Source organism: Papaver somniferum, chromosome 11, assembly GCF_003573695.1.
Source record: "Papaver somniferum cultivar HN1 chromosome 11, ASM357369v1, whole genome shotgun sequence".
NCBI classification, from domain to species: Eukaryota; Viridiplantae; Streptophyta; class Magnoliopsida; order Ranunculales; family Papaveraceae; genus Papaver; species Papaver somniferum.
Genome location: NC_039368.1, coordinates 104603964 through 104619949, shown reverse-complemented (window position 1 = coordinate 104619949; position 15986 = coordinate 104603964). Strand labels below are relative to the sequence as shown.

The 15986-nt window shown below is 38.9% G+C and overlaps 1 protein-coding gene across 2 annotated transcripts; it reads left to right on the top strand.

Moving 5' to 3' along the window:
* Positions 1 to 862: 862 nt before the first annotated feature.
* Positions 863 to 13672, top strand: LOC113322590. 2 transcript variants are annotated; one of them, XM_026570715.1, is made up of 27 exons: positions 863 to 1216; positions 1645 to 1733; positions 2021 to 2144; positions 2244 to 2915; positions 3051 to 3419; positions 3505 to 3609; positions 3794 to 3976; positions 4067 to 4208; positions 4295 to 4476; positions 4563 to 4648; positions 4735 to 4783; positions 5247 to 5313; positions 5414 to 5895; positions 5988 to 6087; positions 6389 to 6504; positions 6745 to 6812; positions 6912 to 7128; positions 7254 to 7469; positions 7584 to 7739; positions 7899 to 7952; positions 8034 to 8248; positions 8333 to 8396; positions 8606 to 8925; positions 10239 to 10422; positions 10515 to 12902; positions 13037 to 13108; positions 13387 to 13672. In XM_026570715.1, the coding sequence occupies exons 1-27, from the start codon at positions 1142 to 1144 to the stop codon at positions 13396 to 13398; spliced, it is 6807 nt and encodes a 2268-aa protein (XP_026426500.1). In that variant the 5' UTR covers positions 863 to 1141; the 3' UTR covers positions 13399 to 13672. The 2 variants fall into 2 exon arrangements, with proteins under 2 accessions (XP_026426500.1, XP_026426499.1); XM_026570714.1 differs by having other exon boundaries at positions 6371 to 6504.
* The last annotated feature ends 2314 nt before the right edge of the window (positions 13673 to 15986 follow it).

Here is a 15986-nt window from a genome sequence, read left to right as displayed (position 1 = left end):
AACACATGAGAATATACGGCTAGGAATAACCTAGCCGTATACAACTTGTTGCGGATAGGATTTCTCCATCTCGTACGCATCGACTATATTACGGCTGGGAGTTCTGAGATATCCCAACCGTAAATCCTACAAACGGCTGGGAGTTCTACCATATCCCAACCGTGTAACATATAAACGGCGGGGAAAACAAACAATCCCAACCGTAAGCAGTTTCAAAAACTGTTTTTTCAGACCTAAAATTTTCAAAACCAACAGAATAATCAACAAAACGCTTAGATAAAGAGTGGGTTTTGAAATTCATATCTTATTGTTGTCATATCAGGACTCGCGGCGGTTGGTGCATCTCCTTCATTCACTTCTTCTTGATCTTTAGTTTCATCTTCATTTGATGAAGTTGGTTTCTCTGCTTCAGAAGGAGGTTGATTCGATGAAGCTTGACCTAAATTTTCATTAGGTTTCATGGTTTTATAGAATGAGTTTAATCGACGAAGAATTTTTTTAGAATCGACGATTAATCGTTGAACAACGAAGAATGGAAGAAGAAAAGAAGAAGAAAGAAAATATAATAGGGAAAGAATATGAGAAGAAGAAGGGCAAGAAGAAGAATGGGGGGCGACCGTTTTTTTCTTTTAATGATTTTTCCGGGTTTTTTTTTTTTCTTTTTTGTCGATTAGATTAGGTAATTAATGAGAGGGGAGAACGGAAATAAGTTAAAATTAGTAAGGGTATTTTTGAACTTTTGATAAATCTGATCTCCCCCTGTAACATTTGGGTTCCACTTAGTATTTTAATTCCCCAAAATCTCTGTCTCCTACATCCCAATAAGAGGGTTCTTTTAAAAACCCATGCCCGGAAGGATCATGTAAACCTGAGGAACCAATACCAAGACAAGAAGTTCAAAAAAGAACCGTCTATTCTGCTAGGTCAATATCCTGTAACCTCGATTTCTTCCGGGTATTTGGGCGCGCAAATTACACAAGGAATGCTGCAGCGACAGGGAAGACTCCATCCAAAGCCCTAGTTTGTCGAAGACACTTGAATATAAGAAGAAATTGCAGTAGAAGAAGGCATCTTATTGTCATCTTCTTCTCTCTATCACTCTGTATATCCCCCACGCCCATGAACTTGTAGCAAGAAAAACATGGGTCGTCCAGAGCCATCTGTATTATTTGCTCAGAACTTCGTTCATCCTCAACTTGACGAGTATGTTGACGAGGTAACCTCACAACTTATCTTTTTCTCCGTGTTAATTACTCCCTTCAATGTTTCTCGTCTCTAGGGCTTAAACCTTTTATTTCTGTTCGCATTGTTGATTTTTGTTTTGAAGATTGCGGTACTTAATTCTGAATAAAATTGAAGATTAATTTGGTGCCATTTAGATCCAGTTTTATATGTGTGTTCGTAGTATAGTAAGAAACCTTGGCAAAAATAACTCCTAACTATTAATTTAGTGTATTCTAGGGTTTTTTGGGAGGTTTATATGTGTGTGACGACGTTGTGTGGAATTAGACGGGGAATTTGGTTGTTGTAATTATTGATTGGTTTTCAACTTTCTTCTGATGGAACATAGACCCTATTGGAAAATTAATGCGTATGAGTTTTTGAGGGAATATAACTTGTTATGTGGATTTTTTCTTTTTGCAGGTAATATTTGCAGAACCGATTGTCATTAATGCGTGTGAGTTTCTGGAACAGAATGCATCATCAGCTTCACCAGTAATAACACTTGTTGGGTATGTAATACTTGCTTTTGGTATATTTTGGCCTTAAATTTGTTCTCTAGTGGGAAACGTACGCTAATTAGGTCACTTGTTGTATACACTGGAAGTCTTGTTTTCACTGATAATTATAGATTTTTCTTTGTTTTTTTAGTGAAACTTGCTCAACATTCAAGAATATGTATTTTGTGGGCTATGTTAGTAATAACTAATATCAGCCGTCCTTCAATTCCGAAAAGATTGTGTAATAAATTTAGAGTGATTTAGCATAGTGAAGTAAGTTTGTTTGGTTATTTTAACAGGGCTACTTCACCTCCTTCATTTGCTTTGGAGGTTTTCGTGCAATGTGAAGGGGAACCAAGGTTCAGGCGTCTGTGCCAGCCGTTCCTGTATTCGCATTCATCCTCAAATGTGCTTGAAGTTGAGGTATTTAGTTAGTTCTTGTTTCTTGTTTTTTTTTTTTTTTTGCCTTCTTAATTTTTCTTAGTACATTACCGCTCTCAACCGTTTGTTATAATCATGCAGGCTGTAGTAACTAGTCATTTGGTCGTAAGAGGAACCTATCGCAGCTTGACATTAGTTGTCTATGGAAATACTGCAGAAGATCTAGGACAGTTTAACATTGATTTTGATTTGGATAGCTCCTTGGCAAACCTGGTTTGTTCATCATCAGAAGGAAAGCTTGAAGACCTTCCTCCTGCATTGCGTTCAACTAAGTTGTCTTTAGAGGAGTCAATATGCTCCTTAAAGTCACTATGTTTACCAGTTCCTGAACCAGATTTTACTTTGGAACTAAAAGAATTCATACACTTGATTTATAAGGTCTTTGATGCATCAAGTCTTGGGAATGACGTGCATAATGTTGTTTCTTCTGTTGCATCTGTGGTGTCTACGTATATTACTGGTAGTTTGCAGTTTACGGAATTATCTTGTAACCAGAATGGACAAATTAACTCTTTAAATTGCTTAAAGGAACCTAATTCTAATCTTAGTCAAGCTAGAAATGAACTTTCTGAACTTTATAAAACGATTCTTCAAAAATCTGGGCATGTATCAAACAAATTATCCGGAGATTGTGACATGATTGAATCTGATGCTGAAATGGCAGTACCAGCTTTTGAACTGTTACTGGATGTACTCGGCCGTTATTTTTTCTCTAAGGGGCAATTTCAGACTGATCACACATCGCTTTCTCAGGTGACAACTTTTCTGATTCGTGAATCCGGTGTGGCTGGTAGTACCATTTTGCTTTATTTCATTTCCTCAATAAAAGGAAGAAAAATATACCATTTGTTTACGTTCTATTTCTGACCCTTTCATTTTATTTTCCAGAATAAAAATATGATTGTAGGTTTGAGTTTGGAGCTGTTGTTATGCTCTGGAAAAGAGAGTTGCTTTCAGTTTGTCAATAGTGGTGGAATGGAGCAGCTAGCGGGGGTTTTCTGTACTGCAACAAAGAAATCTACGGCTATTACCTTAATGCTGCTCTCAGTTGTTGAACGGGCAACTCGATATTCTATCGGGTGTGAAGGATTTTTGGGTTGGTGGCCTCGTGAAGATGAGAATGTCCCATCAGGTTATAGTGAAGGCTATAGTCATATAGTGAAGTTGTTACTGGAAAAACAGCAGCACGATGTTGCATCTCTCGCAACGTATATCCTCCATCGGTTACGATCCTATGAAGTTGCATCGAAGTATGAGGTATGATGCTGCAGTCTTTCGTAGAGGATGCTGTCCATAGCATTAGCTTCTTTGGCAGGTTAACATGTAGTTCCTGTTTTGGCAGTCTGCAGTACTATCTTTATTGGGAAATGTGTCTGCTGTTGAGGTGGCCAAATGTATCAGTCTGAATATGCTCAGCAGTGCTAAACTGCAGCTCAAGAAACTATTGGTTAGTAGAAAGCTCTCCTTCTCTAATATAAGACTTTGTAGTATTTCTTCCGTCTGGTACATGCTTTCCAAGTTTGTAGTATCTCTTCTGTCTCTCTCTCTCTCTCATATACGACTTTGTAGTACCTCTTCACTGGTGCATTCTTTCCAAGTTTTATTTCCTTATTCATTGCTACCTTTGACAGAAGTTACTAAATTCACGGGGGCCAATTGAGGATCCTTCACCCACAGCTCTTGCTAGTAGATCATCGATTCTCGGTCAGACTGAGGGAATTTTATCGTACAAAGCAACAATTGACTTGATTGCATCCTCTAATTGTTCTTTTCCAAATTGGGATATTGACCAACATTTACTGACACTTCTAAAGGTATAATCGTCAACTGATTATTAAATCTGTAATACTATTATTTATTAACAAATTCACCGGTGTTTCATTTTGATATCTCTTTGGAAACAGGAAAGGGGATTTCTTCCTTTATCAGCTGCGCTGTTGTCATCTACTATGTTGCGTTCTGAAAAAGGGCATGCAATGGACATATTCATGGACATTGTCTCCTTGATAGAGGCCATACTTCTTTCGCTTCTTTACTGTCGCTCAGGTTAGGTTGAAAACGAAGTGCTGCAAATTTTACATTTTTCTATATCAGTCAGATGTTCATGTTCCCAGTTTATTCTTGTTTGCCAGGTTTAGTGTTCCTTCTAAGTCAGCCTGAAGTCACTGCCACATTAATCCTTTCTCTTGAGGGTCTTAAAGAAACAAACACGGAAGATTGTGTGCCTCTTCGATATGCATCAGTTCTGTTATCTAAGGGTTTCTTTTGTCGCCCTCAGGAAGTTGGTATCATTGCGGAGCTGCATCTTAGGGTGGTGAGTTTTATTACTTTGGCGCATGATTTTGCCAGTTCTTCTTTGCGGCTGATTTAGGTAAGTGCTGAATATTTATTTTGGTGCAGGTGAATGCTATTGATCGTTTATTAGCATCAGTTCCTCACTCTGAGGAACTTTTATGGGTACTGTGGGAGTTATGCGGTCTTTCTAGGTAGGAATTATATTCAGTTTCTTTGTTTATACGTAGTCAAATACTGAGTGCATCAAATTAAATGAAGTATAATGACATAATTGCAGGTCTGATTCTGGACGACATGCACTATTGGCAGTAGGTCATTTTCCAGAGGTACAGTTTGCTGTCGATTAACTTGTTTCTGTCATAGGGAAGTTGCTTTTTTGTTCCCGTTTGTGTTGGAATTATTTAACATAAAATTAGGGTTTATTTTTGGTTCTGCTGTTTAAATTCATGAATTTACAACAGTGTTGTGTGGTGCTGGATCATGTGTAACAACTTTGTAGGTTCAAAATTATAGAACAGTTAAAGTTAGGTAAATTTTTGGCTTATTTGTTTCTAGTTCTCTATATGTGGCACCTAAAAAGGATGTGATTCTGAAATAGAGGTGTGGGGCATCATGTCCTTGGTGATTTTCTTACCGTGTCAGAGGGTTCCAAGCACACGTTTAATCATTACCGTGGTGGTTGGATCTTTAAGGTTTTAACGACCACATTCCAAACTCACCCCTTATGCCACTATATTAAGTATAAAACTATTATGGTTGTCTTATCCGCTAATAATTTACTGTTGTTAGGCAATTTTGGTTTTGATGGAAGCATTACGTTCGGTTAATGAAGTGGAGGCAGCAATGTTAAATAGTGGTAAGTAATTCCTCTGCAGTTACACTTTTCCCTGATTTTTTTGTGCAGCTATTTTGCTAATTGTTCTGTACTCCACTCATTACACTGCAACCATCCCCAGAAACTTCACCTATAAATCTTGCGATTTTTCACTCGGCTGCGGAGATTTTCGAAGTGATTGTTACCGATTCAACCGCATCTTCTATGCGCTGTTGGATTAAACATGCTGTGGAGCTTCACAAGGCCTTGCATTCATCTTCCCCCGGATCTAATAGGAAGGATGCTCCTACGAGGTTGTTGGAATGGATCGATGCGGGTGTAGTTTATCACAGAAATGGAGCTATTGGACTTCTACGGTATGCCGCTGTTTTAGCTTCTGGGGGAGATGCTCAGCTTACTTCAGCAAGTGTTTTAGTATCTGATTCCATGGATGTTGAAAATGTTGTTGGAGAGTCCGACAACGGTTCTGACATTCAAGTCATTGAAAATCTCCTCGGGAAACTCGTTTCAGACAAGTTATTTGATGGGGTTGCTCTTCGCGATTCTTCTGTAGCTCAGCTGACAACAACCTTCAGGATTTTGTCCTTCATTTCAGAAAACCCGGTTCGTATTTATTATAACCTTATTTCAGCATATGCTTTGATGAATTGACATCGTTAAGTTTTTTTATGTTTTTTTTCTTCTTTCTGGTGTAGGCTGTTGCAGCTGCTCTTTATGAAGAGGGTGCAGTGAAACTTATATATGTTGTTCTAATCAACTGCAAATCCATGCTTGAGAGATCCTCTAACACATATGGTAAGACGCTTATTGTGGGGTATAATTTAAACTTCAATCGTGGTAAATGTGCAGCGTGCTGATTGACTTTGTTTTGTGGAAAATGTACTGATTATCTAGATTTAATGTTTGATATTTTTTCTTTGGGATATCATTATCATTTTGTTTGGATGTGATGCCTTAATGCGATGATGTCACAATTTGTCTCACGTTCCATTTTGCTCTTAACATGCTATGTTACATCATGTTCACTTGTTTTTCTATTATGTTGCATGTTTTGTGTTAAAATTCGTTTCTTGAACAGATTACCTTGTCGATGAAGGTGGCGAGTGCAACTCTACCTCAGATTTGCTTTCAGAACGTAGTCGCGAACAGAGTTTAATTGATCTTATGATTCCCTGTCTTGTGTTGCTTATTACGCTATTGCAAAGATTGCAGGTATGTACTGTTGAGATTTGTGGCTGTTAGTCTCTTATTCGGATGTTTTTTTCCATGCATAACCTTTTATTTGCAACTGGATTTTTCTTGTGTATTGCGTTTCACGGTTTTATTAAGGACAGTATCAAATGACTCGAACTAAGTCAATTACCTGAAAATTTTGAATGTGTGATCAATATGATTTGGTTGCTACAGTTTTTGTGTTACTGAGTTCGTATGTTATTCAATCCTCTTCTGTAGGATGTTAAAGAGCAGCACCGGAATACAAAGCTAATGAATGCGCTTTTGCGTTTGCATAGGGAAGTCAGGTGATTGGGAGTTAGCTCTTATTAGCACTTGCACTGGTAATATCTTATTTTTCCGTGTGCGATTTTTTTAATTTAATTGTTTGAAATTTTTTGGCGCAGTCCAAAATTAGCTGCATGCGCGGCAGATCTTTCCTCCCCGTATCCTGGTTCAGCTCTTGGTCTAGGGGTGGTTTCCCATCTTCTTGTCTCGGCCCTAGCATGTTGGCCAGTATTTGGTTGGACTCCTGGTCTATTTCATTGCTTACTTGACAGTGTTCAAGCAGCTTCACTTCTAGCCTTGGGTCCAAAGGAAGCCTGCAGTTTACTATGTCTATTGGTATGTTTTCTGCACCAGATTTCTGTAGTCAGGAACCACATGTTTCCGAGCTTTTAGCATAACATATTAAGATCTCACGTCTCCAATTTAAGTTCTGCTTCTGCTCTTTTTTGCTCTTTTAAAAGGGTGATCTATTCCCCGAGGAAGGTATCTGGCTGTGGAGGGATGGGATGCCCTCACTGAGTGCACTTAGAACTTTGTCTATTGGAACAATATTAGGCCGTCAAAAGGAGAAGCAAGTTGACTGGTACTTACAGCCTGGACATGTTGCAACGCTGCTCGGTCGTTTGACTCCACTGCTGGAAAAAATCGCACAGATTATTTTACATTTTGCTTCTACCGTAAGCTTCCTATACTGTTGTTTCTCTTCTCTGCCTTGGAGGTCAAATCATCAGATTTTATCTTATGCTTATTTTTATGTCCATCACATGTATAATATCCTTCTCTTTCAACAGGCATTGGTTGTCATACAAGACATGCTGCGTGTTTTCATAGTTCGAATTGCATGCCAAAAGGCTGAAAGTGCTGTTTTTCTGCTTCGACCAATCATTTTATGGATAGAAGATCATGTATCTGAATCTACTCCTCTCTCTGACACAGATGTTTTCAAGGTAATACTTTGAAGCTGTTTTTGATTTCTTATCTTTATATAGTCTCGGATGCTTGATACTGACCATTTGTGTACAAGATGTTTTTTATACTTCTGTGTTGTTTCTTTATGCAGTCTTGGATACTTAATATTTACTATTCGACTATTTTACATCTTCCAGGTGTATAGACTTCTTGATTTTATTGCTAGCCTACTGGAGCATCCACGTACTAAGGTTGTTGTTTATCTTAATCCATTACATTTATGACATCAATATATAGTTTTATTTCCTCACTATCAGTTCCTTCTTCCCCAGGCGTTATTACTAAAAGAGGGTCTCGTTGGCTTACTATTGAAAGCACTTAAGAGGTGTGTCAATGCATCTATTTGTGAAGGGAAGATGTTCAAGGACACCAGAATTTCTGCTGAGCTTGGTTTTACTCTTCTCGGTTGGTGCCTTCCTGTATTCAAGGCGTTCACACTGATTTTTGCTTCTCAAGTTTCTATGCAACACTCTGCCAAATATGACAAGTTAGTAAATTGTGATAGTTGTTTGAGTCCCTGTTCTTTTAGGTAGCATTTTTGTTGAACATTGATCAGCTTTTATACTTGCAGATTTGAAAAATTGAGTACTGAAGATTGCTCGTTAATATTGAATGATGTACTCAAGTTATGCCAGGTAATACCTTGATCACATGCTGATTATAAGGATGTGCATTTTGATACTAACTAGTCATATCAATACAAGTTGACAATCTTGGTTATTTCCCATTGTTCTGAGGCGTTATTGAATGTTAGGTTTTTGTTATGAATGTTTTTTCTTGTGCCACCTCCCTTGTATGTATTCTTTTCTTTCTTAATGGTGATTGTACTTCCTTCCGTCTCTAGGTCCTTCCAGTTGGAAAGGAATTGCTTGGGTGTCTAGTCGTCTTTAAAGGGTTAGCTGCTTGTGTTGAGGGTAAAAATGCTTTTGCATCCGTTGCTGATCATTCTAGTTTTGAGCAAGATGAGCCTGAGAGAGGGCATGAACCGGATGAAAATGGCAGCAGCCTGTACGGCTTTGATTGGAAGAGACACCCACCTCTGCTATATTGCTGCAGAAATTTATTGAGATCTATAGATGGCGAGGATAGTTTGTCTGCTTATGCGACTGAGGCTCTAAGCGCACTGTCTCTAGGTGCACTTTCCTTCTGCATGGAAGGTAAAAGGTAAGCTATCTTCTTGAAGCACTTGTTTGTCTCTTGAAAGCCTCAGAAGTACCTGCTTGATCGAGTGTATGATCATAGGAAACTAATCAGTTACTGCCTTCGTCCCACATATGAAAGCGGAATTCTCTTGTCCCACTAGATAGTAAATCTAATCCCAATATGGGTTTTTCCACATCCTTATTTAAAGAGCATGTGTATCATCACAATTAAGTTAATGTTTCTAGTATTGGGAATATGAAAAAAATGGTAAAGCAGGAAAAAGTACGGATATTATGAAAACAAATTAATTTCTTTATCTAAGAGACTTTACCTATATATATCTGGGACGGAGGAAGTAGAAACCATGTAAAGCTGTCGTAACGATCCTTATTAGCTAGACCTTCCTCTTTCCTTGTACTTTTAGGATGCATTAATAGTGTTTGTGCATTTTTATGTTTACAACTTAATGTGCTGATATGGGCCATGTGCTGACGATGTACTTGCCTGTTGCTGCTACTGTTACCATTCAGATGTATCTATCCAAAAAAAGAACACCCACTCACATGTGAAGGCAAAGCAGCATCTAAGTTCTGGTTGTTTGTAGAGGCAGGAGAGACCCTAAATGACCTAAGTCCCTAAAAGCATAGCACCCATTTTAAAGCTTAATGACCACAGCTTCTCTTCTTGAAGTTGGCCTCTTAACGGAACACTAGGATGTTGCAACTAAATCTGGTTGCACTGTATGTGTAATAATTTTTAAAATATCTATTAATACCTAATTGTTATATGCAAACATTATACTATTTTCAGTTTGCTTAGTTTGTGTGGGTAATGTATAACTGTTGTCAAATTCCATTGCACTATGCCTAAAAGGGAGGAAACTGTAGAGAGATAGGGAAGAGGAGGTGATGCTGTTAGGTTTCCTTGGTGTTGGTTTTTCATCAAGAAGAGGAAATAGTCGAAAAGAAAATGAAATTTAGAACTTGCAGTAAATTTGGCCAAGGAAGACTGTATGGTGGTCCTTAACCCAAAATAAATGAAAAGTGTGTGCGATTAAAACGATCTGTAACTTGACAGGCCTTAAACCTAATATCATGCTTAAAAAAGAAATACATGCTCTCAACCTATCTGAAGTTTAGTCGAGGTCGTAGGTGGCTTACTTCTTGTTAACTTGTCTCCACACCTAGGTGTTTATGCCGACTTTATATCAAGTTGTGATAATTGTCTTTACTCATTTGTGCATCAGACGTTGGGTAGAATTACTACGAATTGATTGATTGTCACTTCCAATCATGGAATGATCTAATCCCTCCTCTCTTCTCCATTTTTATCAGCTTGAACTTGGAGAGGATTTCTGTATTAAAATCCCTTTTTGGGCTTCCTCTTGATTCTGATGGCGTGGGACATCTTCCCGAAGATAAAGTGGAGGATGCCTTTGAATTAGTAGCTTTATTAGATTCGAAAGTTAATGAAGCTGAATCTTTTGCCACCTCAAATATGAAAACTATTTTATCTCAGGTATGGCACTGGTACCATTTTCGTTATCAAATTCTTTCTTTGGATACTCTGAAAATCCAACCATAATTGCTATGTATGTATGCAATTTGCAGGTAAAGGAAACAACCAAGTCACTGTTAATGTTGCTGGAGAAGCCCACCGGTTCAATCAAAGTGGATGATCCTACTTTTAATGAAGGGTTCCCTTTCAAGTCAAATGATGTTCTTGATGCTTCAAAGTTTGTTCTACCTCATTACTTGTTTCCATCTCTCACCATGCGGGCCATCATTAATGATGACTCTAGGGAATCACTTTCATGGGCAAGAAAGCTGGATGGTTATGCTGAAAAGGCTGATGATTACTCCTCTCTTGGGGGACTTGTTGACAAGTTTATGTGGGAATGTCCAGATTCTTCTGACAGACTAGGGACATCAGCCCTTCCCCAGAAAAGGAAAATGACTTCAATGGAGGTGCCGAATAGGCGTTCTAGAGGAGATAACCCAGGAGTCGACCTTACAAGAGGATTAGGTCTCCCCGCCGCTTCTTCTGGTCCTACACGTAGGGATGCTTTTCGACAACGCAAGCCGAATACCAGCAGACCTCCTTCTATGCATGTGGATGACTATGTTGCAAGAGAAAGAAATGTGGATGGTGTTAGCACTGGCTCGAACGTTGTAAGTTCTGTCCAGCGTGGAGGAACTACTGGCGGTAGGGCTCCATCAATCCATGTGGATGAATTCATGGCCAGACAAAGGGAGCGGCAACCCCCTGTGGCTATGGCAGCTGGGGAGACGGCACCACTTGTAAGAAACACCCCGCCTGAGAGCGAGAGTGGCCCAGAGAAGCTTGATAGGCCACAGCATTTGAAAGCAGATCTTGATGATGATCTTAATGGAATCAATATCGTTTTTGATGAAGAGGAGTCGGAATCTGACGATAAATTACCATTTCCTCAGCCTGATGAAAATTTGCATGCAGCTCCTGTCATGATCGAGGGAGGTTCTCCGCATTCAATTGTTGAAGAAACTGAAAGTGACATTAATGTGAGTACACATGTATCTAACTTGGGAACACCATCAGCTTCTAATGTAGATGAGAATAACGCAAGTGAGTTCTCTTCGAAAAGATCGTTATCTAGACCCGAGAAGCCATTATCACGTGAAGCAAGTGTTACTTCTGAGAAGAAGTACCCAGAGAAGCCGTATTTCGGTGAGCAATCTGATGACTCAAAGAATGTCACTCCACTCACGACCTTCTGTGCGTTTGAAGCTGCTACAAACCCACCTGGGTTTCCAATACCATTTTATAATAAGAGTTCGTCATCCCCTCTACATGTAGTGGGTGATTCTAGGGTGCCTTCTAGTATCTATCAAAGAGACAACTCACAGCAAGCATCTAATGCTCATTTGGCCTCTGGATCTAAAGGACGTTATGAGAGGAAGCCTTTGCTCAATCAACCACCGTTACCACCAATGCCTCCTCCTCAGTCTGTTTCATCTGTGATATCCCAGAAAGCGGAAACTGTTCCAAGTCATTCATCTCCCTATGGCCACCCAATGCGAGATGCGCAACCACCACTTCCTACCGGCTATCCGTTGCAAGCATTTGATGTTAATGGCACTAGTACTGTACGTTCTTTCTATGGAAGAGAAGATAACAATTATAATTCACAGGTTCAAATGGATTATCTCTCTTCCTATCCTCACGGTCCCGCAACGGCAGTGCATCCTATGCTGGATCCAAAGTACTCATGGGTTTCTGCCTCTCCTGGAAATAGGCTGAACGATGATACCAACTCCTCTGCTGCTGGATCTGCTAGACCTCCACAACCTCCACTTCCACCCACTCCTCCTCCAGTCTCAGCTTCATTTGCACAGACATCTATGAAGAATTATACAAATCAGTCATCTGTTTATGGTCATAGTAGTGCTGGTATGACTCAACCTCCCTCCACCGATGCTAGATTAGGTACCTTCACTCAACCAGGCGGCGGCTTATCTTCTTACCCTCCATCTCTTATCCCACCTTTGCTAGTCAGCAGGTCGCCAACCATACCGGGAACTGTTTATAGTGGTCCGACTCAGCATCAGGGTCAGAACCAACCAAGCTCCAATTCCATGCAGTCAATGCAACCTAGGCTACAGCTGCAACCACTGCAGCCACCACAACCTCCTCATCCCCACCCTCATCCTCCTCAGCATCTAAGACCTCCTATTCAGGTTTCACACTTGCAGTCAGATCAAGGAATGTCTATGTTACAGAATCCTATACAAGTCCAGGCTCAGCCTTTTCAAAACCAGCAACAGCCTCATATTTCGCCACTGCAGGTCTACTATCAATCCCAACCACCAGAGCATCTTGCACAACCGCAATTGCAACAACAAGCTGAACTCACTCAAGCACAAGCTCTTTATCAGCAAGGTGAATCATCTCAGCAACAGCAACAACAAGATCTTCCAATGTCTTTACAGGAGATCCTTGGATCTCCTGAAGCCATCCAGGTGCGCTCTTCAGTCAAACCTTATATTTTCTTATTGAAAGGCTTCAGTAAATACCCTAATAAATGTATTTTAACGTTGTGTTTGAAATTTATTCTACTTTCCTTCTGATTAGTTATTTTTATCTTCATTGTCAGTCTTTGTTGAGTGATCGGGAGAAACTCTGCCAGATTCTAGAGCAAAATCCTAAACTAATGCAGATGCTGCAGGTGATTTTCGTTTAATTCATGTGCATTATTCCATCCCACTTATCTTTTACTGCTTTGTTTGTAACAAGTTCATAATAACTGCCTTATATGTTGAACCTGTGGTGCTTTACTGGAAAAAACCTCATGTAATCATGTGTCACGGAAGTCTTAGCTAGTTGCTGTACAACCCCATTTACTACTAAGCAATGCTTCAAGAGAAGTTGTAAATTTACATGCAGTCCAAGTGCTTGGCACAGAAAAAGTGCAGATTCTGATTGAGTTTTCTCTGTTTATTTCAGGATCGCCTTTGATACTTTAAGTTATAACCAGAGCAGAGATACCATGCCCAGTCGGGCTCAACACAATCAACCTCCAATCATCGTTTTTGTTTGTTTGTTTCTTGTATATTCTTACATGTACTTTAGTTCACACAATAGTGTGGTCCTTATGGCAAGGCATAAGCTTTTGCAAGGAAGAGCTCGTTATGTTGAATCGTTGATCATCTTATTAAGAAAGAACCAAGGGACGGAACTGTTTCGAATCTTTAATTCTTTTATAAAGAGATGGTCAATATTTTCAACGGTATATCATCGGCTACAGTTTAATTTGTTGCATTAAATTTCTTTGGAGGCTCTTTTGTTTGTTTTGCTGTTGATTCAAAAAATCACTACCATCCATTGACCATTGTGGGAGTAGTAGGAAGTGTTTATTTTACGCTTTTTTTTATCTGTTGCCAGAGCTAAGAACTGACAATGTTAATGTTAAATATGGATACCATTTTACAAGATTTTACACCTATGTGAAAACTATTTAAACTCAAATGTAAGATTTGATTCTGTCAAGGGAAGTGCAAATGGCAGCGTTTTCTGAAAATCTGAATCCTGTAGGTGTGTACTTAATATCATAGACTTCCTGTTTTAAGTGAGAGACTTTTGAGTGGTGTTGGTATGTAGACCTTACGTTTGAAGTTAACATGAGAATCTGAAAATTAAGTTACAGTTGACGTGTAATCTGATTTTGTTCATCAATTCAGTTTTCCATTTCAATAGAATATATATATAATTTTAAAAAGATCCGTAGTTTTAAGAATTAACTTATGGTGTTGACATCACCGTAGTACCGGGTGATGCTACACCTTAGAAAAGAAGAAGAAATTAACTATGGGCTTGTTGGTTACTTGGGTAGTCGTTGAATCTGATTAAATCTTCGTCAACGCATAATGGAATAATTCAGATTCACATGGGAAAGAATAGAATAGATTAAATATATTTTGCATGTTGATTTCATGTATATATATATATATATGTGTTTAATTTGACTATTTAGATTTAGGCATTCCACTAATCTTCTTCTGAAGTATTCTAGTCATGATTATATCTGTTTCTTATTGCAAAAGATGAATCAACTAATTAACAGAAGAAACTTTTCAAGGTTGCCAACTATTGTACGATGGGTACAAATGAATAAGCAAGGAAAACGGCAAGCAATTAAAAGTATGGGAACTTGGCTCAAGGAGGAGTTTAGTTACATTATTAACACTTTTAATTTCTAGTAAAAGTGGAGAATCTCAGCACCGACCAGTATCACCATGAATCGTCAATTATCAGTAAGCAAAGTATAAACTGTTATATCAGCAGCCAAATTGGGCCTCCTTTTCGTTTGTGTATGCTTACAGCCTGCTGATTGGCCTGCTTTTATTCAATCTACAGTTAAATCATTAACAACAAACAGATCCCTTTTCTGGTTTTATTTTTTGATCCGTAAGACAATATCTGTGGAGAGCTTTGTTTTTGTTTTTCTTTTTTTATCTTTCCAAAAAATACTAACGAAAATTCTTCACGAACCGCGTTTTTAGACTCCCTAAAAACCGTATAGAGACATGGTAGGCTCCACAAAGCGGGTTCCCTATAAATCCCAGTGGGATAGGTCCAAACTAATGAGTCTATACGATTTTAAGCTTGTCTAGTTTCACGGTTTGTTTAGAACGACTCAAATACTTAATTCTATTGATATGACTAATTTAAGATAGGCATGATTACCTGGGAATTCTGTCAAACCTGACAATAGAGATCAAGACCATTACATTTTCAGATGAGCAAGCAATAAAATTCACCACTATTACAAGAAGGTTCAAGAGCGTTACTGTTTATAGGTAAAAACTGTTTCTGCAGGTTTTGGTAAATTTGGGTGTGTGGATGAGAAACAAATCTATACTTTAAACAAATGCACTGCACGGGAGTACTTTAGATTCGAGAGATCAATCTATACAATCCTGGCCTAAACCAAGAAATTGTCGTTCCAGTCTTGCTTCGGTCACAATGTAAAGAAGAAAAGTTGGTCTTAGGGAGGGAAGCGAAGAAAGTGTTGAGATCAGAATGGTTAATTTCGAAGGTGTGGCTATTTTATGACTTGTATCAGAATTTAGGAAATGGTTTGCAGGATGTAAGCTACCAGTTCTTTGGTGTTTTCTGGATACTGTGTTGTTTTTAACCAAAACTTATCGTTTGGTGGAAATAGGCGAAACCTATTTATACAAGTCATAATTGAACACACCCTGGTCTCGTAGGAAGTGGGAGTGATTGAGTGATGGAAGAGTGGAGTAATGTGTAACTGCCAGAAACCACGCTTCCACGATGAAGGAAACGGGTTTGTTTACACCCATTACTTCTTTCCACCACTAACTGCCATGTTTCCTGGCACTTTTTCATAATGGGCGTGTTGCACGCCACACACTGTAAACCGCCAAACAAATACCCTGATGAGTATCCCCCAGTTTGTGACATGTTTGATGTCTCGAGTGTTTTCGTGGAAAACGTGTAGCAGTCTGCTACGTGTGGCAAGTAAAAGTCAAGAGACTTACCACAGGAAAATAACACGTGATGCTATTAGGTTTATCTTG